General features: G+C 39.7%; 1 protein-coding gene across 3 annotated transcripts in view; it reads right to left on the reverse strand.

Moving 5' to 3' along the window:
* DCX-EMAP (Doublecortin-domain-containing echinoderm-microtubule-associated protein) overlaps window positions 1-26,092 on the reverse strand; it is a 126,025-nt gene that overhangs the window by 71,203 nt on the left and 28,730 nt on the right. The window contains exons 1-2 of one of the 3 annotated variants that reach the window (XM_072298149.1): window positions 8,719-9,086; window positions 6,255-6,564 (exon numbers count right to left, since the gene is read on the reverse strand). The exons of 1 other annotated variant lie outside the window; for it this stretch is intronic. In XM_072298149.1, the coding sequence (XP_072154250.1) occupies window positions 6,255-6,290 (36 nt within the window). In that variant the 5' untranslated portion in view covers window positions 6,291-6,564; window positions 8,719-9,086. Of the gene's footprint in view, window positions 1-6,254; window positions 6,565-8,635; window positions 9,087-26,092 lie in introns of those variants that run through there. One more of the 3 variants, XM_072298148.1, reaches the window with a different exon arrangement.

The following is a 26,092-nucleotide window of genomic DNA, read 5'->3' on the forward strand; positions in this document are numbered from 1 at the left end:
CTAAGTATACGAGAGCTGAAAATCGAGTCATTGATTTCGGATTATACATGGATATTTTACAAACATTTTGGGACAAAAAAAAAAAAGGCTCGGGTATTCTGAATAATTAAATTTCTAATCTGTTGTACTTATTCAAGGCATAAAGCCGGATCGTTGCCTGTTCAAGCCGTCAATCGACACAAACGACTCGGAACTTATTCTTGAGTACACGAAAGAGAATTTTCCATCAAAATCTCAAATTCCAATTTTCGGATCCAACTCGACAAATATCGCTCCACTGAATATTTTACCACCGACTGGGGTCCCATTCCCCAGAAACGGTCACATTCACAGACGGCCTTTGGTTGACAATGAGCCGATATGAATCCATTATTATGTAAAAAGCTTCGTGTTTATAATTCGCACCGAGGGTTGCGATTATGTGTCGAGCAGCCTTCGGAGATAAATGCCGGTGGCGGAAAACGTGGCAAGGGGTGGTTTTGCGTGCGGTGCGGTCGGTTACGACTTGTCGCCGAGGCGCAGCGTGCGGGGAATTCTTTGTCGCCCGTAAAATTGGCACAGATAAAGGGAGAAGGAACAACCGTAAAAGCGCGCGCAGATAAGTTATCTACAGACGTGGCACTTTCACGGTCAACGCTCTCTCTGGAACTCTGCAGCTGGCGCGGGGCTGAGGAACGGGAAACCACAACAAAACACAGACCTGTTGTCAACTTTTCTATACCTTTGAGAACATACAGAGTGATTCAAAGGTCCTGCGCCACCTCCTTAACCCCTAGGGCTCTTGCCCTTTTTTAGGGTGGTCCCCGTAGAATTTTGGCAGGTGTCAAAAGTAGTTTCATTTGATTTTGGAGTACCCTGAAAATTTCGAGTCTCTATCTTGAATTGTTCAAAAGTTACAAGGGTGACGCCTGCGGTCCAGATGGTGTAGAAATTTTGCATCTTCCTGTATAGTGGATCCTCCGTTCAAAACCGGATTCCGTCATTCCCCAAGTTGGATTTCAGCGCAATGAATTTTGGATACAATTTATGTACTTTAAATTTTAACCAGCATGTGGATTATTTTGAAAAAATCGGAAAGTTAAGCTCTAGATAAGTCATCAAATAATATTCATGCCTAAAATTATCCTCCCAAAAAAGTCTTATTAAGGACTATTTTCAATAATCGAAATCGACGAGTTAAAATCGGTTGCAAACTGGAGACAGAACTTTTACGGATTTTACGATCATTTCTAAATGATTGGTCTATAGACTCAAAAGTTGGTTTTTCAAAAAAGGGTAAAAGGGTAAATGGGGGGGGGGGGTAAGGAGGGGTTAAGAGGGAAAAGGGGTTTTCAAAAGAGATTAAAACGGCTAAAAGTTACAATATATTGAAGTGGTAACAATACGTGGGACTAATTTCAGCAGATACACCTTAAAAAGTTTCTTTCTACAGGAAGGCCATTTTTATAGGCATTAAGACTAAAGAAGGTTTCTGGAGGTCCATAATATAACACCTTAGGGGTGACACTTTTTACGGACCCCAAGTAAAATTCATCCAATGGAAATAGATTATTTTAAGGCATTACAAAACCGAGTATGAGAAAGAGGTGAATTAATCCACGGATAGAAACTACGCGATCATTTGGTACTTTTGTTATTCTTTAAAATTTAAAATTTAAGTTGGAAAAAAAACTAAGCGCAATTTATTTACATTTTTTCCGATGAGAAATACTGCCAGCTAACGTGGAGTTTCCAAAATTAATTATTTTGTTTCAATTTGCGAAGCACTGGTAAGTCACAATTTTTCTACGAACAAATCACGAATCACCATTTGTTGAAAATGGAATAATTCTTAAATTTCTCGAAAATTACCGATTTCCCAAGGCCTTCAACTCATTTTCACTTACCCTAATTAATTTAGGTTTAATGATATCATGCCTCTACACCTTCTCTCAGGATTAATTCTTTCCCCCTGTTAAAAATATCTTGCATGTCGAACTGGTGCCTGAACAGCTCGCATTACAGGAAAGGGGCACATGCTAAACAGTGCTTAAAGGGGTCTAATTGGACGTATTTATGCTAAAAGGAACTATGTGAATAGGGTTTACGTTTAACATAGTTTCTTTTAGCTTAAATACGTTCAATTAATCAAAGTAGGCGCCGCTAATTAGGTCGCAACATTGATGCATTCTTTTACGGTGATTTCACACCGCCCGTCCTTCGTATCCAGTAACCGTAAAGAAACCACGGCGTGTTTCAGCAGCACGATTGATTGTACACGCGTGATTAACTTCAGAAATAGGTGCCTCGGTGCTTAAATTTCAAGTGTTTAAGTCAACCAGACGTGTGACTTTCCGTGATAAAAGAAATCAAAGGAACTGTGTTGAAGTGCCGAAAGCACTGATGTCGGCTGAGGTCAATAGAAAATGTAACTTCTGCGGTAGTTATTCAGTGTGGCATTTTCACGCTATTTGTATTATATCGGTTCTTTCTATCAAGGTTTTGTGTTACACGGATAAAAAAAAACCGGTGAGAGAAAATGTTGTATAAAAATGAGGACGGTACAACGTTTCTCTTTTAAAACTATTTATTTTTAAAGGAAGTTATGAATATTTTCTTTGAGAATTTTCAGATACTTTAGATTGAATTGCAAATGAAATGCACACTAGAATTGGATGAAAAATGTACACAAGCTCCGCTTAAAACTAGTTTTAAATCAAAGAAACGTTTGGTGACTTGGAGCGATTAACAGGATACGGATGCCACATTGATCAAGGCGCTGTGATACAACTATTCGTACTCTTTGGATGTGCGTGTTGCATACGAAAAATTTGAAGGCGCTTTGGCTTTCTTAACGTTTGCGGTGCAGCGACACGGGCGGACGCCGCTGCGGGAGGCGCATGACGCGCCATTTTATTATTCAACTAATTCAATTGATTTGCCTAAAAATAAAGATTGTTTTCTATGACGGTTTTGACTCGAATTTGTCTTGGTTTTAAGGAAATGAGAAGTTCAAATTTGCAGGATGGTGATTAACAAACGCCAATGTCTCATTTATGAGTTGAATTTGAGAATTTTCAAAATTTTTAAAGTGTCCTTTTTTTTGCTTCTCTATTTCCTACATACATATAAGTCGCTTTACAGCACTCCCTTGCGCTCTACGACTCCTAACCTTCACTGCTCCCTTTCAAACTACAAATCTTGGGGCATCGAGCACCTTACCATTTCCGCTTCAATCCCCTCCCTCCAACCTTTCATTGGGCGCCCTCTGCGTTTTCTCCCAGGAGGAACCCAATCAAGGACCTTCTTCGGCAACCTGTCTCCTGCCATTCTCTGGACATGACCATACCAAATGAGTTGTTTTGTCATAATGTCATGCACGATGGTCTGCTTGGCATCCATGATCTCCCGTACCGTCTCATTCCTGCCGTTCTCTGTTTTCTTCTTCTTCTTCTTTTTCGTCTTCCTCTTCTCGTTTTTTCTTCTCCCTTTTAATTAGATAATTAATCTTCCTGACAATCACGAATGCGTCTCCATCCGACGTATGTATTTTTTTTAAGAATTTCCAAGTAAACATGAGTCAGCCTCAGTGGTGTATAGTGTTTATGGCAGTTCGTGGCCAGCATTGAGGTCCCGGGTTCCATCCCCGGAGATGACTGATATTTGAGGACACTCAAATAAAATCGTAGTTTTACTCCTCTGTATTACACTTACTCTGTACGTACTTCAATTCGTAGTGTTAGAGTTAAGGATTTATTTGGTTTAAGTGAACAAATTTTATATTTATTTTTCAACAAATAGACTAAACCTTAATACGCTAGACTGCCGTGCTAAGGAAGAATGCTGTATGAGCATTCGAGAGTTGCCAAATTCTCCTTGATAAAACATGTATTTTTGACAACATTCATGGATATTTTTCCTTGAAATTTTCAGATATTTTAGATTGAATAGCGTACAAAATTGTCTGAAAACATTGGAAAATAATATTTACAATTTTCCCAGTGAATTCGTTTTTTATCGGAGGAAACTTGGCAACGTCTGAAGGCTCATACGGCGTTCTCCCTAAGCACGGCAGTAGAGTTACCTATCTGTGGGAGATTGAAACGCGAGGTTACCATTTGAAAAGAACTTACGGTTTGTTTTGTCAATTGATAATATAATTAATTACTTTGACGCCACGTTAAGAAGTCCTTTCCCGAGGACGGCCACGAATGTTAAACGCAGCATTTACAGCTCAACCCATTGTTTTGTATTAAATGACCCGGAGCACACGCTTATCATTCCTTTTCGGAAAGGACGCTGGATCGGAGGGGCCTTGACCTCGTGGCGAAAGCCCGAAGCCGAGGGCGTCGGAGCATGCGGTCGAAAAAAGCACGCCACAGCCACACACCCCTCCGAATTTCACGGGACTGAATTAATTTAAACGCGCTCAAGTATCCGGCCGTGGGAGGATCATAACGAAAGCTTCAAAAATATCGAGGGATTATGAGGTATGGCTCTTTGAAATTGAGAACACGTAACGAATCACACCCACGTCGATGCCCCGTATAAAAAATTCAGGCCTCGATTTCGGCTCCCGCGTTCGGGTTCTGCTGAGGACTCAGCCTCCCAAGAGGGACACCTCCAAATTGGCGAAATGGAACACTTGCATGCCACCGGGATTTCGGGTTTAAGTACTTTTTCATACCTCCCCGCGCGAGGGGTGCTTTTGGTCTACCTAAAAAAATGAAGGCGAATATTTGTTTTCCACGAGGAGTGTATACCAAAAGCCAGAGAACGTCTGAGCTTTGATTTTTTTGGGGACCAGCGAATTAATTGTTGAAATTGATAGACGTTTAACGATAGACAAAGAGGACATAATGAGTATAGAGCAATCCTATTGGTTAATTTGGGTGGATCTCATAGACTAAGGGGGATAGACTAATGTTTGACTAACTAAAGGGTCTCTCGTGAGTTGCCGTTAGTTAGTCTATTATCTACCTCCTTTGTCTATTTCAACCACCCGCTTCCACCAATAGGATCCTTCCATGTCTCTTTTGTCTTCTTTGTCTATACCTTTGTCTATCAATTTCAACAATCGATCCGCAGCTATCGTTATTCGTCAACCGATTGAAGGTAAATCTGCAAGAATTTCTGTCGCAGGAGCCGGATTTTGTCGGCTCTCTCATATAGAGGTGCAACATCCGTCGATGAGTCCAAACTCACCACCGGCCAATCAGAAGCGGTGAGCTAGACCTAGTTCAGTCGAGACTTGACCGAAACATATCTAAGCACTGTGGGAGGACCAACAAACTTCGGCTCCAGGGATTTGCAATTTAAACACTTGTCCCCTGGTAAAATTGTACGATAAACACGGTACTGCGACTAATTTATTCATAATAAATTCCTAAGCACAAATAAAGCTCTCAAAGTTGATGATGTGATGGAGGGTGTAGGTTATGTTAAGGTGAGAATCCACCTCTGTATTTATTCAAACTTTCCCTGCATAGATAGAGGAGAGCCAATATATTAGTAGAAAGGAATCACTAAACAGGCACTGTTAAAATATGGCCCGAACTGTGTGTAACAAGGTGGTTGTGTATCGTCGGCTTCACACTATTTTGTGAGGAAAGCAAGGGCGAAAAGTTCAAAAGTTTCAATGGGAGCCAAAAATTTGAGCTCTAGTGAGTATCGGTGACAGACTGAGAGGAAAGAGTGTTCACCTTAGGCAGATGCATTGGATCATGACACCGAGAGATCCATTGCGATTTGGGGTTTATTAGATCCCACCAGTAAGTCACACTCGTCAGCAAGCTCAGCTTGATATCCCGCAAATTTTAAGACGGCATCGAAACATGATCATGAACATGACTCGATTCGAGGCATGACACAACATTGTGATCCTTGCGCCAGCTACCGTCGCTCCTGAACAACTCTCAGGACAAAACAGGGAAAACCCGAAAATAATTACAATCAGACGGTTGAAAATGCGAACGCATCCAGACTCAATCACCCGCTCCCGCACGGGAAAATCACATATCCCCAAAAGTGTGCAAAAACAAGAAGAAAAAAACGCTAAAAAATGTGGCCCAAACCGTATGTAACTAGGCGGTAAAATAATGCTGGGTTCATGCTATTTTGCGGGGAAAACAAGGTCTAAATTAATGTCACACTGATTTGTAGGGAGTAATATTAGTCTATGTTAAAAGCATCGAAATCTCCAAAGAGTAGAATAATGAGAACTTATTTTTTTATGACCACCGGTTTTAAAAATTGAGAAAAAAAAGAAGACATACCTCATCGTCAAATCCAATTGCTGGTAGATTCGTCATCGAGGTGTTTTGTGAGAGTCACAACTCACGAATCCTCATTTAATGGGAGTTGAGTCATTTTCCACGAACACTGTTACATTGACCGATAGTGTGCAGCAATTTTAAACCAGCTCCCGGTAATTTAGTATTCAATGTACATTGGAAGTCTATTTGATTCTTAAAATACTCTGTCCTCCTGGGTTTACATCGCTCCGTTTACAATTTTATACACCACGATAAGAATTTATGTGAATTTTAGTGTTCAGATTCGTTTAACACTTCATCAGTTTAAAACCTTAACCAAACAGAATAAAATTAGATTGTGCTTTTACCCTTATCTGCCAACATAAAAAATAATTCGCTGATCAAGTCGAGAATATAATGTCCTACAGCGTGAATTTTTAATAATTAGAGAATTTCTAAAAGCAAAAAAAAATGTGCACCTATGTTTAAGGTGAGATTAATCAATTAATCGTATTTTATTAGATACCGTCGTGAAACTAAAGAAATTCTCGATTTCTTTGCAATGTTTTAAAATTTACTTTTCCATTTCATTTCTGTAATAGAGAGTCAAACAACGTTATTGTAAAAATCTACTTAATATTTCTCTCGAGCACAGAGGCAAAAATCACGGAACTTAAGAAATGCCATTGCATGGTTTCTCATTAAGGACGTAAATTATGATGAGATATCTACACTGTCACAAATCGATACGCGAGTTTTTAGTTTCACCCTCGGTGTACGTCGAAGCTTCAACAGAGAAATAAACAAACTGTCGAGTCTTACTTTATGTACTTCCTCATTGAAATATTGCGTGGTACACGATTCAACTAGATGGGAAGATGACAATTTTTTAGGTTAGATCTATTTTTCCTCGTCATAAATTTTACCCAGAACACGATAATTGACGAACCAAAAAAATTTCAAGATTGACTCACAAGCAATGAATTATGTTTATTACAGCTGCCTCGAAAGACCTTTGTCACAAAGCATTCGTTCGTGGGCAAAAAATTGAAGTCAAAATCAAGTCAAATGGGTCATTGAGAATGAATTTACACATTCAACACATTTAAGCTTTTCGGTACACCGAACTGGTTGTTTTAACTTAAAATGTTACGTGGAATGCTTCGGTGGTAGAATAGCTCAGCATGTGCAGCGTGTGCATAGTGCAAACTGTGACATCGCGACACCGCACAATGGAACGGACCCATGTCAGAAGTTGGAAAATTTTTTTCGAAAACTTTAAATTTTCATGTTTATTTTGACACAGATTGTAAACGGTATTTCATGTTGGAAATGTTACCAAAGACCCAATGAAACCAATATCAACGTGCTTTGTAGTAACGAAGAAAAATGCTTTTAAAGAACCCTTATCGTGTCCGACTTCTCCTGTCGATTCGTTCCATTGTGTGCCGTCCACAGTGTTCCAGAAAAAAGGCGCATTTTTATCGTGTACTGGAATCAGAGTAGGACCATATTTTGCAATACTGAACTAATATTTTAACGTACAGGGAATTTCGATGTACGCTCCGCATGTGGTTCCAAAAATGAAAAATATTTTACATGAAAAAGTTCAATTACGCTTTTCCAATTGTGCCGAAAAGCGCTCTCAGAAACGGAAAAAACTATGGAATTTAAATGAAAAAATGGCATTTAGACTCAGATATTGAGACTGGAATATTAATTCGAATCTTCATTTTTTTACTGGGTGCACATCAAGATTGGGTATTAACTCAAAGTTACTAAAATAATAGACATTTCCACTTGATTCAAAAGGAATTTCCGTTGAATTTTTTTCGTTACTGCGCATCCCGGTTGTTTCAAAAAGAAATCCAGTTCGTTCCAAGGAAATTCATGATAAAGTAGTTGCAATTTTCTCATTTTCTTCTTGAAATAACCGCTCGTCAATTGTCATCGTTTTGAAAAAAAGGAACGAGGATTCTGTTATCAAAACCTCGTTTGATCTCGTTGAGGATAACCAAACCAAAGTTCCTTTTGATTCAAACTGAAATTTGTCTCGGTGAAATATGTCAATTTTTTCGCTCAAAAAATCACTGAATTTATTTAAGGAAGGTTACCCTTCACTTATCGTCGTATCTCGAACGAGGAAACGTAACTATTTTTCATCGCTGCAAAATTTTTACTCGTAGATTGTACCTTGACCAGAGAACTGTTGAGCAGTTTTTACTGAAAATCAACTAATTTTCCTCGTATTACATGCCAAAATTAGAAAATTTTTCGACAGAAATCGCACGATCAAATCTTCATGTAAAAAGTTTCATTGCTTGAATCAATTTTGTAACGTTAGGATGAAGTTACGTTCCCTCATCTGAGAAACAACGATATGAAAATCCTTCTTTTTTTACGTGGGATCACCGTGCGGAAATCACACACTGCACAGATTCAGCCCACACTTTGCCTACTAGTCTACTAGTTCCCGTTCACGCACCAGAAACCAGGAGACCGAGGGTAGGCCCACGTGCGATTCGAGCGACCCGTTGCGCACTCCACGGGGGACGAACCAAAACAACGAGTACCGAGTGACACCGCTCAACACGCGAGCGAGTGCAGCGAGTTAAACGCGCGAGTGAAACGCGCGAGGAGTCCGATCCAGAGCACTTTTCAACAAACTGCCGAAATCCCCGAACACACGTCACGAACGGTCGAGACCCGCTGACAGATCGCTCGCCAAACTGAGCCGAGAGAATCACCCACACAGAATAGCAAGAAGAAAAAGAAAGAGGCAAAGAAGAAGAAAAAAACGCTAACGTGGTAACATGTCGGTCGGAATGCACAACAATGCAGAGGCTCGAAATTGGCGGGTGACACGAGGCGAACACAACATTCGAGGCTCCCAAGTGTAAATAAGTACCCCGTTGACGGAGAGGCCGGAGTGGGCACCCGTCGAGGGTGGAGGGGTGGATAAAAAACTTATTAATATTCAAGGTCGCCGCGGGAGTAATTTTCGTAAGAAGATTGACCCGTGCCGCATGCGGGGCTGGGGGTTTGTTTATGCTAATTAGTGGCCCCCCTGCCCCCGCGATCAGATGAAACCGACTTCCCTTATTTATGAGGCAAGGTCGATCATGCCCCCGGATTGCTCTCACTTTCCCCCGACGGTCAAATGGTCAAGCGGACCGAAAGGTGTGAGCACAGATTTAAACTGTGGGGGCGATTAATGGAAGATTTGGAGTTGCCTTCAAAATGGTGCGTATGCAACACCATGGCAGACGCCTATCAGTGTTTACCTAAATTGTTCTGCGGGCCCATTTAAAATTAAGAGCTAATGTTGCCTTCAAAATAATGTGTATGCAACCTGACGACAGACAGATCTCTTCTGAGTTTATATCAGTACCCCAGAGCCAAAAGATACTTAGCTCAAATTTTTGGAAAAATCGAGTCAGTGGCGTTTCCGAAATCTTCATTAACGATTTCGTGTTTGTGGAAAATTTGGTAACCCTATCTGTCGCCGATTATGAGGTACACAATTTAAAACATTGTTATTTTCATTGAATCAATGGAGCCGATGCGCGGGTTTTCCCCGATATCTCGAAAGACTAAAATGGAGTTAGGCACCTTTTGGCTCTGGGGTATTAATATGCATGATTATACTATTGGAATTTTGTGTTAGTCGACTGGAAACGACAAAAGTACACGGAATAAACCCTCAGGATCGTCATGATGTATTTTTCTCCTCCTTTTGTTTTTTTTTTTTTTTTTTTTTGGAACAACTAGAATTCTCATCGTCTCAAAAAAAAATGTCAGAGGTCTCGTTGTGCCAACTAGATAAACGCCTTGAGCCATGGAAGTGCGAGTAATACTCGTTTAAGATTCAGGGCTATATTTCTAGCAGTGGCGCGGCGTGGCGTGAATAATCGATTATCGATATCTCGCCATTTGAAGCTGTGGTAAAGAATCGATTAGTAAGGTTTTCGCTGCGAACACCCTGTTCATCGATCCTCTTCCATAGGTTTAAAGGACAGAACAATCGATACATCGCAAATTACGCCACGCCACTGATTTCTAGATGAGTTCATTTTGTGAAGACGTCGGGATGATTTACAATTTTGTATTGGTAGTCGTAGAGAAAATATCCTAAGGTCAATTGAATCATTTAACTGTTAATAAACTCAAGCAAGAAATACTTTTAAGCCTTTAGTTATTCTTATGCATTAGGAGTCTCAGAGCTCATTAGTTGCTGATGCTCATGAGTGAACACAACAATAGATGGTTTAATTTTAAAGAGTCAGATGGTGTCTACTTTCAAAGTAACTTACGAAACGTTACCTTCGTAAACTTCAGACTAACATTGAAACAATTCTGTAAGAGTCCTCAGATACTAAGAATTATTTACGCTAACGGTGTGTCGTAAAATTTAGTTTTCGACGCTAACGACGGAGATGTAATCTTGGTACAAGATCTCAGCTTTAATATGCATTCAGCATCATTGTAAACGCTGGGCTGGTAGCTGCAGCTTGATAACGTGAGCTGCCACTGTCGAGGCCATAAACTCGGAGTTTACATTTTTCCTAAATTTGTTAAAAAAGCATCTCTCGGACTCTGTAACTTTTTATGACCGTATAGCATGTAAAAGTAGATGATCCAACCGACAAAATCTTTCCAAGAGGTGACGAAGTTGTGGTGATCTGGAATGCCAATTACGGGAGACAACTCTTCATAGGTCAATAATGTGAAAATTCTTAAACATGTGAGATCCTTGGGGAAAGGGACCTTGGAGCCAAATATCCCAAATTGAGGTACGCATGCTGCGCGTAGTATATCACAAGCAGTTTGGCGCGGTGAGTCAAACAATTTCAAACCAAACACTCTATAAGACGATGTGAAATTAGCATTCAAAGGGACGCAGTTTCGACAGAAACTACGTACATTTTCAACCAATCATACTCTTTTCCTAATTTTCTCCTAAAAAGTAACGCTCACAAGTGATATTATAGCAAACAGGTTTTTTCGGATGTTGTGCGTTTCCTGTCCAAAACTCGAAAACTAGAATACTCTATTTTTGATGTGATTTGCTAATTTTTTTTTAAAAAAAAACTCATGCCCACTTGCATTGAATCGCTTTCCGAGTGAATACGTCTTTGACAACAAGGTCCTTTTTCCAATGAGCGCTAACATGTTTTATTATTTTGTTTTTGAGCGATTCAAGGAATTCAGAAAGCTAATATTTAAAGGGCACCGAAAAAGTTTTTCCAACTAAAATAAAAATCTCTAATTTACTTATACATGATTTATCCTTACCCTTGAAGACTTGTTTCTTGAGTGCAAGAAGTACGTTTAAATTCAAATGGAGTATTTTTTTTTTTTTAAATCCAAGAATTAGGACTTACATGATTACGAATTTAGTTTTCTTTTCATCGGAAAAAACTCATTGAAAAAAAATTTATGAAATAACTGTTCTTTTTTTTTTGTTTTGTTTTTTTTTTTTTAAACAAAAACAATTATTTTGAGCCATAGAATTTATCATAAATCAAAATTTTTCTTTTAAAATAATTAAACTTTTTCAACCATGTTTTCAATGAAAAGTTTAAGACATCTGCGAGGTTGAGCCATGATATGAGAAAGAGCACAAAAACCTCAACAAAAAATACCACATAAATTATTTGGATACAATAAGTTCCTGAAATCTTTCTGTCGCAAGGGATTGCTGATAAAACTCGGTTCGGTTCCTCTGTGCTTTAGAAATTATGACTTTCCCCTACGTGATCATTGCTCAAACTGTGCTGGATAGTAAATCAAACACGTGCTGCTTTTGACAGCAGTGTAGAGTGGCTTCTTGGGAATATATTTTCATTCAGTTTCGTTTAAAACTTGCTTCGCAGCATTAGAAGAGATTCCCATTTTTCTTACATGACGTATCTCACAGTTTAATTTTAGTAATAATTAGAACCTCTGAACTCTGTTTTCTAATTTAACTTTTGTTCCCAGACGGGAGGAAGAATGCTTGAGAATCAAATACGTTTATATATATTAAGCATAACTCTCCATAAAATTCAAACCGTCTCTTGAAACCTTTTCGACTCAAGATCTCCTTAAAATGTTTTACATTCAGGGTCTTTAATGGATATGTCGGAGTCTGATACTTCCGCGTTCAGCAAGAAGGAGCCAAGCCGCATCAGCTATCGACAAATTTGACTTTGGATATTTTATTTTTTTCAAGAGGGCATTTGTGCGGATTCTTTGAAAATTTTAAGGAAATTTGCTCCGCTTCATGCAGAAAATTCACTGAAATTTGCAGAAAAATCAGCACAACTGTTTCCATGTAAAAAATTAAATTGCCCATTTAAATTTGGTAATAGCTGATGTGGCTTGGTTTCTTTCTGCTTAGCGCGGTCCAGTTGAATCTCGACTTTTTTCAAATGGCTAGGCAGTTAAATTGCGAAAATCTACTAATTCCACACATTTCATGCTCGCATTTTTGAGCGATGAAAAACATCGTTATTTCGTTATGTATCTTTGTCGAGCTATGGACGCTATTAGTGGCACGTCACAGAAAAGCGATATATACACGTATTCGAGCCACTTATTAGTGTTTTTTTTCTCATATATCGATTTTTTTGCATTGGTAGTATAATATTGAAATTGGTTATGCCAATGTTATTGTTTGGATCCAATCTGATATAATGGAGAATCCCTATGATGACGTTGCCACTAATAGCGTCTATGGAGTGCGTGGAGCTTCGGGTTTTTATAAACGTTGTCAAACTCACGTTCTTCCAATCTCGAAAGCGTCTCAATCTGAAAATCATCAATCCAACACCATTGCACAAAGGTTTCTCCTCCGAAGCAGATAAAATTGATTTGCTCCACGCTCTACAAATATACGGCAGACAGAAAATTATGATATTAAAACCTCGCTCGAGGGTTTTCCGTACCCATAACCAACAACGAGAGCTTTAGCGCCGAAGGTCAATCGGGAAATAACGTGTTGATTCTAAACGCGAAGGAGCCCAGATTCACGCTCATTTACGAAAAGGGTCACAAATTTCCGGCCGCTCGATCAACGCTGCCGTGCTAAGGAAGAACGCCATATGAACATTCGAGAGTTGCCAAATTTTCTTCGATAAAAGGTTTATTCATAAGGAAAATTATGAATATTTTTCCTTGAAATTTTCAGGAACTTCGGATCAAAATACGAAGAATATTCTCTGAAAAATTGGAAGAAAAATATTCATAAGTTTACCAGGGAATTCGTGTTTTATCGAAGAAAATTTGGCAACACCTGAAGGTCCATACGGCGTTTATCCTTAGCACGGCAGACCGGGTCTCTGGCAGTCGCAGTCGGCCCGAAAACCGATCGAGCGTCCAATTATCGCGGGGGTGGAGGGGCGACGGTCGGAGATGGACGATGGTTGGCCGCTTGCGCGGTGCTGTTATTGCTGCGTATATTGTTTGAAAAGCGTGTAATTATCGGTAATAACACTAATGAAGGACCCCCGCCCCCGCCTCCGCCTTCGGGGCCCGCTCCGAGGTCAGATGTGGACGATAGCCGGAGCACGACCTCTTTCGAGGCGCCCAATGCGCTAGGATCGTCGGTGGGGGAGGGGGGCGCTTAACGGGGACAGTGCACCTCCAAGGTTGACGGAATGAAATTGAGTACTTCCGCGTCGCGAGATGACAAGACGTGACGCGGCGGCGATGCACTCACTCGTGCTTTTGCAGCTTGAGTACCTTTGTAGACGCTATTAGTGCCGCGTCACAGAAAAGCGATATATATCGATTTATTTGAATCGGTAGCATTGAAAGAGGTTATGCCAGTGTTATTGTTTATTGGATCCAATTCGATGTAATTGAGAATCCCTATGATGACGTCGCTACTAATGGCGTCTATAGGTAAAGTCGTCGTATCTCAGACGAATGGGAGAAGAAGAAAATGAGGAAATTAAATGGGAGAGGATGAAGAGGAATATACGTAGGGAAATGAGAAAATAGAATTGGCGTAATCATTAAAATGACTTGTTAAACATAATTTACTGAGAAAGATCTAAACTTCAATCTTAAGCTTGAGAGGACAAAAGGAAAGGGGATTGAAATAGGTCAGATGCCTACAAGTCGAGCTGCAAACATATAGTATTTGATCGATAGTTTAAAATGCACGAAAATCACGTCAAGTAAATCGGAAATTGTGAACACTCCTTCGTGCCCAAAATGCACAACTTTTATCTAACGCACTCCCAATTTTTTTTTTGCGTCCGCAGGTAGTTTCATCTGAATAGCCGGCAACTAGGTTTACTGATACTGATAGAAAGATGTAGGAGGCCAAACTTAACGAAAAAGTTTTCTCGCAAGCGGTCATCAATCTTCCTCGTGCATGATTGAAAACGAAAAGTATTTAAAAAGTTTAGTTAAAACGGCCAAAGCCAAATGCAATTCAGAATGATTGCAATCAAACGGAAGAAAGGCTGAAGATCTTGTGAGATAAATTGTTTATATACATTAGGTTTTCGCCTTGGTAAACGTTGCCGGTGACGCACGGTGGGGCGTGTGAATAAAAGAAGTCGGACATGAAAAGAAAACTTTAAAAGTTAATATCTTTGTTATTACAAAACAAAAAATTCTTCAAGTGATTCCACTCACTTTCTTGTCGAGTTTTCTTGAGAAGGCAATTCTTAAACTTAAAAATTTAACGAAATAAGCATCAAAATTTGCAGTTTGATAAAAAAACATCAAACCCAACCTCCTTCGAAGACTTGTTTTACGGTGCGACGCGGGAAATTGAGTTTCGGTAGCCGAGTGTTCAAGAAGCTGATCCGTAAGTTAGGTTAACGATAGGATACAATTCTATCAACTCTGCGGATGAGCGAATTGCCTACCTCTCTAGTTCAAGGCGTTTTGCGCTCTCGCTTCGCACCAAACATCAAGCGATAGCTTGCGAGAGGTTCCGTGACCGTTTATCATTTAACGTTTTGCAACACGTTTAGACGAAACTCATCGTTGCCAAATTGCGAGAATCGGTACTACCGTGGGCTGATTAATTATTGCAATTGATAGTCAAAGTCATAGACAAGGAAGGGGGAAATGGAGCGATCCTGTCCAGTCGATGGAAGCGGATGGCTGTTATGAGAAAAGGAGGTAAGTAATAGACTAGGAAACGACAACCCACGAAGGACCCTATATACATAGTGAATCCATCATTTTCTCCCTACGTCTATAAGAACCGCCGTTTCAACCAGTAGGGTCGCTCCATTATCCTCTCATATTCTTTGTCTAGCGTTTTGCCTATGAGGTGTAATAACCTGCCTTCTGGTGACTTTTATGACTGAATTTATTCCTCTTTTTTCAATCAAGAAAAATCCTCTTTAGTTTGCAAGTGTTTTCGTTGCGATCAACGCGAGGCTTATGTAACCCGTAAAGCTTAATTAAGACAAAAATTAAAACGGAAAATCTTTACCAGTTTCCCTTAATTATATATAGGCGAAGGAGCTTGGCATGCGCAAGGAGCTCACCCGTTATTTTAATGAAATTTCATGCTGGAATAGTTCCAGCTGAGTGAAGCGCCATTACGCCGAGCTATTCGAACACCTCCATGTAACATAATAAAACATCCGAAGAAAATGAACTTGGATTGGACTGCATTCAGCAAAGGAGAGCCAAGTCTTCCGAAACGGAGGCATCTAAATCGCTCACTGGTTGGCAGGAGTTTCTGAGGTGCTCGATTTGAATCGATGAGTTAGTTCCTTCTTTTGAATTTTGTCTCAGTCTTGAATGGATCGTTTTCGATAGTGGTTCGATGTATCGTTTGGTTCAAAACAATAGAGCATAACTTAAAACAAAACTTTCAGGATTTCAGTCGGAAAAGCTGAAAATGAGAAAATTCCTAACTATTTCACCTTGCGATGCCATTTAGTACTCATACGAACGTTTTTTCAAAACCCCGTTTCCTCAGATTGCTCGATTGACTTTTGAGGCTATGTTTACATGTTGAACCAATCGATATCGATACAATCGATGTATTTGATGTATCGAAAATGATGTTTAAATAAGACAGAATGCTGTTCGAAAACTGAACTTATCCAATTCCGTGATTTAATAGAGCTAATGGTACCCCTGCAATGAGCAGGAAGTGTCTTAGTGTCAAAAAGCATGGAATGAATATTTATCTCCGTCGTCTTTTCAGTATTCAAAAAGAGCATTAAACGGATAGGAATATCTTGCTTCATTAATCTTGAGGATCTCCTCGGGAAAAGGGCGCGTGACTCATGGAACGCTGTTAAGATTATGTAAATTACTTATCGATAACTGACCTATCTGGAAAAAGGGAAATGCACTTTTTCCTGAATACTCTCTGAATTTTCCTCCAATTTTCCGTAGAGGTGATTTATCAGTTACAATGTTCAGCAACTGAAACTATGTACAACATGCCAAAATGTTTCCTTTTCAAAATTTTCATGTCCCTTTTTACAGAGCCGATCCAACTTGACGTCACGTGTTCTTTTTTCTTTCCTTCTTGTTTTACGTTCTTTCCTCCAAAGGAATAGTAATACTCCTACTCCCTTATTTTAATTTTTATCGGCAATGTAAATGGTCTCAAGCGTTATGGCGTCTTTTAATAGTACATTTATTCTACTACTACCACTACTATTACTTTCTTCCTTTTTTAGATTAAAGCGTTTGAATCGACATAGGCAATGAAAACTCTAATATTCAACTCATGATTCACAATTCCACAATTTTAATTTGAATTCCGTCTATTTTATCGAATTTTTATGAAGAAAGATTTTTCATGAGGCTGAAAATTTATCTCTAGAGGCCGTTCAAAGGGAGAAGAAGGGTATGCACTTGTATTACAGGAGGAAGATAGCTGGACGTTCAAGGCAGCGAAGAATGCGGGCACATGCCGCCTATTTTTTGAAAATCTAAGATGAAAAACCAACATGAGATGGCAATATTTTATCCATCATTCATCATAACTCGATGTATCGCGATGTACGGGAATCGGACAGAGTGATTTCTTTCTTCTTCTTCTTCTTCTTCTTCTTCTTCTTTTTAACGGGGTACCGGGGTACAGGCTTGTGTTACGGGTGCGTTACAAGGAAGAGGGAGATTGAGATCAAAAGATCGGAATTGCAGCGTCACGTATATTTGATGAGTGCCGCCTATACCTAATCTTATAACTTGTTAGTAAGTTAATAACCGCACAGGGGCACAAATTAATATGCCCGCACTTCGCGGGAAATCAAGATACAACAGTGGCGCCCTCCGGCGAAAAAATGTCTTACCTCGATCCAGGGTGGATTCACCTTAAGCTGGCCGTATCATTAACCGTCGAGGGAAAAAATCCCCCCCCCCCCCAGTTCACGGGTAATTAACTCGCCCTAAACGCTTTTCAATCGCCCGGCGGAATTATGATTTCGGGCGACGGGCGACGAGAGTTCCTCTCCGGGTTTTTAATTGAGCGGGCATAAATTGATGCTCACTTCTCCCATCGAGGGGGGGGGGGGGGCGTCTCGGGGGAGCTGCTGTTCCAGGAAGGCGCAGCGGAGTCCCCATGGAAGGGGAGTTCCCGACGTGATGCGCCAACTTTTCGAGGAGTTCTCCGCGGCGGCGAAAGTTTCCGCTGGGTCCGCTTTACGAGCGCCTGTCAAGGCCACGAATCTCGCTGAGATATTCTATCGAAAATAATGTCGGTTTGTTTTACGAGGCTACGCAAATATTTGTCCCCGATTCCTTTGCTTATAAATGAGATGAGATGGCCGCGGAGTCCCTGGTCAATTGGCAATCATCTCGAATGCACCGAGAAAAAAAGTTCAGTTCTTATGGAGCTCCGAGAATTTCGGCCGTAAGACTCGAAATTCGAGTCATTTTCGAAGTGTATGTAAGCCATACTAGAACTTATATTTTTATACCGAGGATTTATGTTGTTTGAACCGATAACTTCGATGGAGAATTTGTACGCAAATTTTTATTGTTTCATCTATAAGAGTGCTTGAAGAGCTAATTTCGCAGTATTTTTGTACTTTTTTTCTGAAATGGGAAATTTGTAAAAAAAAAAAAAAAAAAAAAAAAAAAAAGATTTAAAAGGGTTCTTTGCACTGCCCACTGACGTCATCTAGCGGCGTTACCCTTCCGAACACATGTATTCTGAAAGATTCGATCATTTTGTCATAATCTCCTCTGATGATTGTTCAATTAATGAACCAATCGTATCCTTGTATTCGGTTCACTCAGTAGTTTCCACGTAATCACGAAATTCGTCCAGTTACAGAACTCTGCAAGACTAATAGACCAAGATGTATTCAATTTTGATTTTGCATACAATGCAATTCTCTGAGCAGACTCAATACCAACTAAATACCGTTATTTATCTTGAATTTAGCTTTTGAATGGAGAGTTTGGTCGGGGAAAATAGATGCTTGTTTTGAGCTAACAATCAGTCTCATCAAATAACCCTGTAATCCTCCGCAAATCGATGAAAAATTGTGGACACTAGTTTCGCATGGATTGAAAATTAACTCCAATAGGACTCGGCAAATCACAGTCAGACACGTGCAAAAATTGGATTGCATCCCACACTATTCCGAGGGCATTTGAATAGTTGATCATTCATGCATTTCACTTGTAAGAAGGAGAATTGTCGGCGCATGCAGTATAATCCATCAAAATTTACGTATGCAGTTGACAAGTGGTGCAGAAATTCCTCGATTTTTTTTTTTTTTTTTTTTTTTTTTTTGACACACTGGGGGCAAAAATGAGATTCTAACCTCAACAAACTTATTCATATATCTGGTCTGGAATAGTTAGTTAGTTAGTTAGTTAGTTAGTTAGTCAGTTAGTTAGTTAGTTAGTTAGTTAGTATAATTTTAAGACATTCAGCGTCTCAAGCTATAATGTCTTTACAGATAATTTTGAAAATGGGAGTATATACGAAAATTTAGATTTTAAAATTAAGAGAGGTGAAGAGTTTCAGAATTTTGGTAGTAATATTGGGTTCATCGCATGTAAGTGGGTTTGTATTTCTGTTGATCGTAGGGGAGTAGATCTGTGATTGGAGATATCGGAGGGCAGAGCAGTCCGTAAGTATGTGTTTGATGGTTAGAGGTGATGAATTACAGAAGTGACAGATGGGTTGGTTTTCTTTGGAGATGATATGACTGTGAGTGAAAAAAGTGTGAGCTATCCTGAGACGCGCAATTTGGACTTCACATGATCTTGTTTTGTGATTAGATGTTCTTGGATATGACCCCTTTTTAAAGATATCTCTGAGTGTACGCCTATTCAGTCGTGGTCGGAACAGGGTCGAATCAACGCTTTTAAGAGTTCTCTGTTAGACTCTCACATTTTGATTGAGGAATTGTGTCGTGGCATCCTTGCCGAGGGACGATCATGACGATACCACAACAGAGCGGGAAAGGAAAACCACACACAAAAGCGGGGATACAAAGCTACAATGGAGATTTGAAACCGCTGAATGACCGCTGAGAACCGAAACTGGCACGCGCTGTTGTCAGCGGCACGCGCTCATCCAGCATTAGACAATCTATCTATTCAGTGGCCTTTTTTCTCCGAAATTCAGAGAATTCTGAATGGATCTCTAAGCCGTCAAGGGTACGAAACTAAGCCTCTTAATGCGTATTTGTTCATCAGGATTTTCAAGTAGAGTAGAATGAACATGCTGAACTTTTCCAAAATCAATTCTACAGTAAAGAAGTAGCGTTTTCAGATGTGTGCCAGTTGAAACTTTCTGCTCATATGAAGACAAACGTCCACCCGGACGTTATACTAATCTCAGTATATAGGTTTTTGGGAAGAGTTTCAGAATTTTGGTAGTAATATTGGGTTCATCGCATGTAAGTGGGTTTGTATTTCTGTTGATCGTAGGGGAGTAGATCTGTGATTGGAGATATCGGAGGGCAGAGCAGTCCGTAAGTATGTGTTTGATGGTTAGAGGTGATGAATTACAGAAGTGACAGATGGGTTGGTTTTCTTTGGAGATGATATGACTGTGAGTGAAAAAAGTGTGAGCTATCCTGAGACGCGCAATTTGGACTTCACATGATCTTGTTTTGTGATTAGATGTTCTTGGATATGACCCCTTTTTAAAGATATCTCTGAGTGTACGCCTATTCAGTCGTGGTCGGAACAGGGTCGAATCAACGCTTTTAAGAGTTCTCTGTTAGACTCTCACATTTTGATTGAGGAATTGTGTCGTGGCATCCTTGCCGAGGGACGATCATGACGATACCACAACAGAGCGGGAAAGGAAAACCACACACAAAAGCGGGGATACAAAGCTACAATGGAGATTTGAAACCGCTGAATGACCGCTGAGAACCGAAACTGGCACGCGCTGTTGTCAGCGGCACGCGCTCATCCAGCATTAGACAATCTATCTATTCAGTGGCCTTTTTCTCTCCGAAATTCAGAGAATTCTGAATGGATCTCTAAGCCGTCAAGGGTACGAAACTAAGCCTCTTAATGCGTATTTGTTCATCAGGATTTTCAAGTAGAGTAGAATGAACGTGCTGAACTTTTCCAAAATCAATTCTACAGTAAAGAAGTAGCGTTTTCAGATGTGTGCCAGTTGAAACTTTCTGCTCATATAAAGACAAACGTCCACCCGGACGTTAAATTAATCTCAGTATATAGGTTTTGGAGGACTTTTTTTCTACATGTTTATTTATTTATTATTTTTTTTTTTTCTTTTGCAGGTTTAGAAGAACCTTGAATCAGAAGAGGAACCGTTGATCCACATATGGTAAGTAATATTCCTTACAAATTATTTTACGTAGGTGCAGAAAAAAACATTATATTCATTCCAAGAGGTAATTTTTTATGACTGCGTAAGTTCTTGAGAGACTATTTTCAGAGATTCTCCAAAATTTTATACGAAATGTGTGCATTTTTTTCATGGAATTTAAAGGTCTTAGAAAACCATTTCAAAATGTTTACAATCTCAAATATGTACACGATTATTTGAAGGCAATTAATATTTTTTCCGCAAAATTTTAAAAGTCCTATCACTCGATGTCAGTTTCTCTCAAACTTTAATTTCTTCCAAAGAGTGCATACAAAGTTTTTAAGTACTTTTAAAAGTTATTGATTGATTCTACAGGGGCTATTTACAAATTACGAAAGGGCCTTTTTCCGATTTCATAATTCCTCCTCCTCATCGTAAGTCCATCTTTTCCCCTTTCAACATTATTTAAAAAGCATAGAATTGTGCCTCTCCATCCCTCCCCCCATCCTCCCCAAAGTTCTCAGCGTTAACAGCTCTTTGATCCGCAGTCTTCTGGTTTCGGGCATGGAGTTAAACCGTTAGCTGTTTGGTCAAGTCAATTTTTCTATAATTTGTGTTATCATGCCCCTTTCCGGTCGAAGCAACGGGTAGAATATTCAAAATTTAATGATTAAATCTGGCAAGGGTGGGCCGAGAATAGCGATCTTGCCCGTCAAAGGCTTTCCATGCTCCCCATTAGATGTACAAAGTTACTCACTCAGGGGCCTCTTTTGAGAAACGTCTCTCCCCCTCCCCAAACATCGACAGTCGAGCCGCCAATCCTTACGACACCAACTGTCTCAAGGCTACCGAGTTAGCTCTGATCCCAATACGAATTGGAGTATATTTCGCAATAAGAAGATGCTATTATTGGCACATTTATGAAAACATGTATGTGCGTGAGAAAACTTAAGGCGCACATGTTGTTACAATAAACGGCCGATAAAAGTAGTTTCTCATTGCAAAATGCAATCATAGTGAGACTTAAGGTCGCATGTAATACAATCGGCTGTATCTTTTCATGCATTTCAAACTAACTGCACCAAATACATACAATTTTTTTTCTCCTTATCTTTCCTTTTTGTGGTTCTTTTAATTGAAAAATATAATCAATACTCATTCATATTTCATAGGAGTCATCCTTCTTGATCAAATTTTATATTTTTAAAAATAATTTAGGCAATATTATCGCCGAATGCCTGCAAAATACATCAATGGCTACATCTTGAAATGCATTTTTCAATTGCAACTTTAAAAATCTCTGATTCTGTTTCATTTTCTTTAACGAAAACTATACTCTATAAATTCCTGTGCAATGGACCACTAGACAAGGTACGAATTTAAGCAATCTGATACATGTTTCTTAACCAGAATTTCACGTAGAACACGATTCACACTACGAAAATTACCGAAATCAACTTCTAACGAAGATATTAACGTTTTTATTTCGCACTGATTACGAGGAATTTGAACTGCCCGCTCACAAGAAACTCAAAGCTCTACGTGAGTCAAATCGCGCACTACAACGGTTCCAGCAAGCTTCTCAATCGAGCAATGTTCATTTTCCACCATGTGTTGTTCAAACTATTGGTAATTTGCTATAGCTGAGCCAAAGTGTCAAGATTGAAGTTGAAGATTTTTATATCGCAGAGACTGTCATGATAAACATTTAGCGCGCGATGTGAATCACGTAGAGCATTGAGTTTTCATGAGCGGGTGGTTTGAATTCACGCATCAAGAATCATTAAATATCTTCGTCAGGAGTTGATTTTGGTAATTTTCGTTGTGCGTATCGTGTTCTACGTGAAATTTTGGTTGAGAAGCATGTAACAGAATGCTGAAATTCGTACCTTGTCTAGTGGTCCATTGTATGTGATTTCTTCAAAATGAATGAGGACAATTTGCATGATCTCTCATTAAAATTACACAGACAATAAGACAAACGGAACCAACACAACATGGAATTAGAACACAGGAAAGAATGCGCGTTGGTAACGGCGCAGAGATACAACTATTCGTGCTTGATGGATGTCCGTGTTGCGTCTACAAAATTGAAGGCGCGATGGCACGAGGAACGAACTTGCAATGCACCGTTCTATGCTGCGAATGAGGTGTTGCTCAAATTAGGTAGAAAAGTTGAATAGCAAACCTCGATCATGTCTCTTCTTTCTTTGACTATGTTGACTTTTGATTGTTTCCTTTTGTTTCAATTGAGTGCCCGATTCTTTTTAGGATATATTTGTATACTTATATTTAAAGTTCGTATGTACCGGCTTCATTCAAGCTTTTTGGTAAACTTTTTAGCAAGCGGCTTTTTAGCAAGATTAAAATCAATTTGACCCAGCTTACACATATTTAAAACAAGTTTTGCGTATAAAACAGAGGGAGAATAGGAGACATTTTTGCATAAAAAGAACCATGCACAATTGAATTGAGTAAAAAAGACCATGATGCAATTCTGCATCTTTATTCTCCTTCTCATGTCTTATTCTTTTATTATAATCATGTCTGTCCCTATTCTCTTCAGCATAAATAATAAATATGTCCGTTGAACGGATTGAGGATGCATCTCGAATGTGATAACATGCCACGAGCGTCCGAATAAGACGAAAAAGAAAGCGCTCTCGGTCGACTTGCGAGAGCGTCTTGCCAAGCAGCGACAAAAGGGCGACAATCTCGAGCTGAACTGAGCTTAAAGTGCCCTTAAGCTGTCTCACGCAACTTGCTCTCCACCGACGAGCATTGAGCGCCACCTCGCGGCCAAGTATTAAACTTGAGAACGCGTGGTAGCCCCTAGCGCACCGTTGCGGCCGCTTACGGAAACCGCACTTCGGAAGCCGCAGCAAAAGTTATTCGCAAGAAAGACCCTGAAATTGGGGAGAAAATAATGCAGCGATTAATTACTTCTTAAAATAAACATTAAAGGAGAATTTTGTACGGTATTGTACACAGACATCCAGGGCTGTTACCCAAACATTTTTTCAATCAGAGATGTCCCTCGGGATTTTTTTGATGCTCTATGGAATTTTAACGTTTGACCACCAACTACGAGTTTTGATCGTGGATCCCTTACATCTGAAGTAATTCTCAGTTAAACTTTCTTTAAGAAGCGTAGAACAAACGTAGGGTTATTTTTGTCGTATCGACCTATTGACGATTAGACTCTATGGAATACTTTAACCCCGAGAAAAAAAAGCTCGGCTCCATGAACTGGTCGTCGGCTCATATGTACCACCGGACTTTTTCGATTCAGGTAACTCAAAAGTTTGGTCATATGAATCAAACTTCAGTTAACTGAGCCAAATTTTGATTTCTATGTCAGAAAACTCAGGTTACCTGATCCGAAAAAGTCCGGTTTTCACTGTGGACTGAACTCTGTTTTTCTACGCGCACTCGACGCATTATTATACGTTTAAAAAAAATTAAGTCAAGGTAAAAAGTCAAGTAAATCAAAGGCATTGATTTTAATTATTCCTGCATCAGGATTTTTTTATTTCTTTTTTCTTTATGTACTATATGTACCACTACTTCTTCCTTTTATCCTATTTAAGTATCTCCTACAATTTGTATATACATCTGGATGATTTTTTTTCTTAATTTCAAACATTTTTGCCGAATGAGTACTGGTGAAAAAAGAAATTCACACATAGTAACGGCGTTCAGTTGAACTCATGAATAGTTGTCCAACTGTGATTAGAACATTTTTGCGCCAATTCTATGCCACTCGGTGTACTCGACGAATTCGCCTGTGACGCAAAACGGTAAACAGGTTTTGTATAAATGGCGGTAGGTATGGTTGTATCTTCTTTTGCATGCCTTTCAAGACGTTTTGTAACAAATAAAACATTTTCTATAAAGACCATTACGTTGCCAAAAGGAAAATACCGTCAACTTATAGTGCATCGTCGTATCTTCAAACCGAACAATCCCTGGGTGAACCGCATCTCGCCGAACAAAAACCATTAACCTTGCCCAAGGGTCACTGACTCGGAATTTAATGTCCGAATGTCCACCACAAAACGCATGTTTTGTCTAGCGCTGGTCTTTGCTTAAAAATGCGAACTATCGTCTCGAGTAAATTTATCGATCATTGCCCTGCTCCCTCCTTCTCACTGCCCCCTGTCGGACCCCCCTCCCTCCCCCCTTCCAACCTGAGCCGCAGCGAACCCGGGCGGTAATGTTATGTATCGGGGACTCACGCGATGTCTTGCGAGATGCCTATCTCCGCCTAGCCTAGAACCGGTCAAATTTCATCCCCCTCGCCGTCAAAAAAATATGGACTGGCCACTTCGGAAAAGCCGCAACCTATCTCATAATCCCTCACCCTTACTTTCCGTCCTTATTCTATTCCGTATAGAAAATTAGAGAGCCTTTTTTCACGAAAGCACCGTAAGTTGGACGGCTTGAATCCGAATCACCCGGACTGAATCTCTTATTGCCTGATTACTTTTCATGCTTTATTTTTTTTTAACGAAGAGTCTTTTCAGTACCTCAAATACCCTTGAGAGAGTAATGTGCGTTTAAAATCAGAGCCCCATCCCCCTCAGTCCCTACTCGACAGCCAGGCTCATACCAGGCTCATACTATCGCTGCTTAAGACCATCAAACTCTGAAGAACGAAGAAGAAGAAAGAGGAGGAGAAGAAGAAGAAGAAGAAACTCTGATTGCCTCCGGGAGTCCGACGCGGGACTGCTTAATCATTATTTAGCTAGCAATAAAACCACTGTATCCTTCGGGGCCTATAAGTCAACTCAAAAACTTAACACCTTGAACTTTCATATATTTTTTCATAGTTTATAGCAACAGGAGTTTGGTTATAAAAACTTAAAATAATGATGCTCCTAAATATTCTGTTAAAAAATAAATCCGGCAGGTTTAACACGTAAGTGTTGAAGAGCGGGTCGCATCAAAGTCTATGTTAGCTGAAGATAAATGGATTTTTAAAATGGACAGAACCTAAATACATACTGTGATTGCAAGGCTAAATACTTTTAGAAAACCCAATATAGCATTTCGGGCCATTTTATAATGTGGTCTAAGTAAATTTGTGGCGTCGAAAGCAAATGAATCCAAATGTTTCATCATTTTA

This window comes from Bemisia tabaci, chromosome 3 (genome assembly GCF_918797505.1).
Source record: "Bemisia tabaci chromosome 3, PGI_BMITA_v3".
NCBI lineage: Eukaryota > Metazoa > Arthropoda > Insecta > Hemiptera > Aleyrodidae > Bemisia > Bemisia tabaci.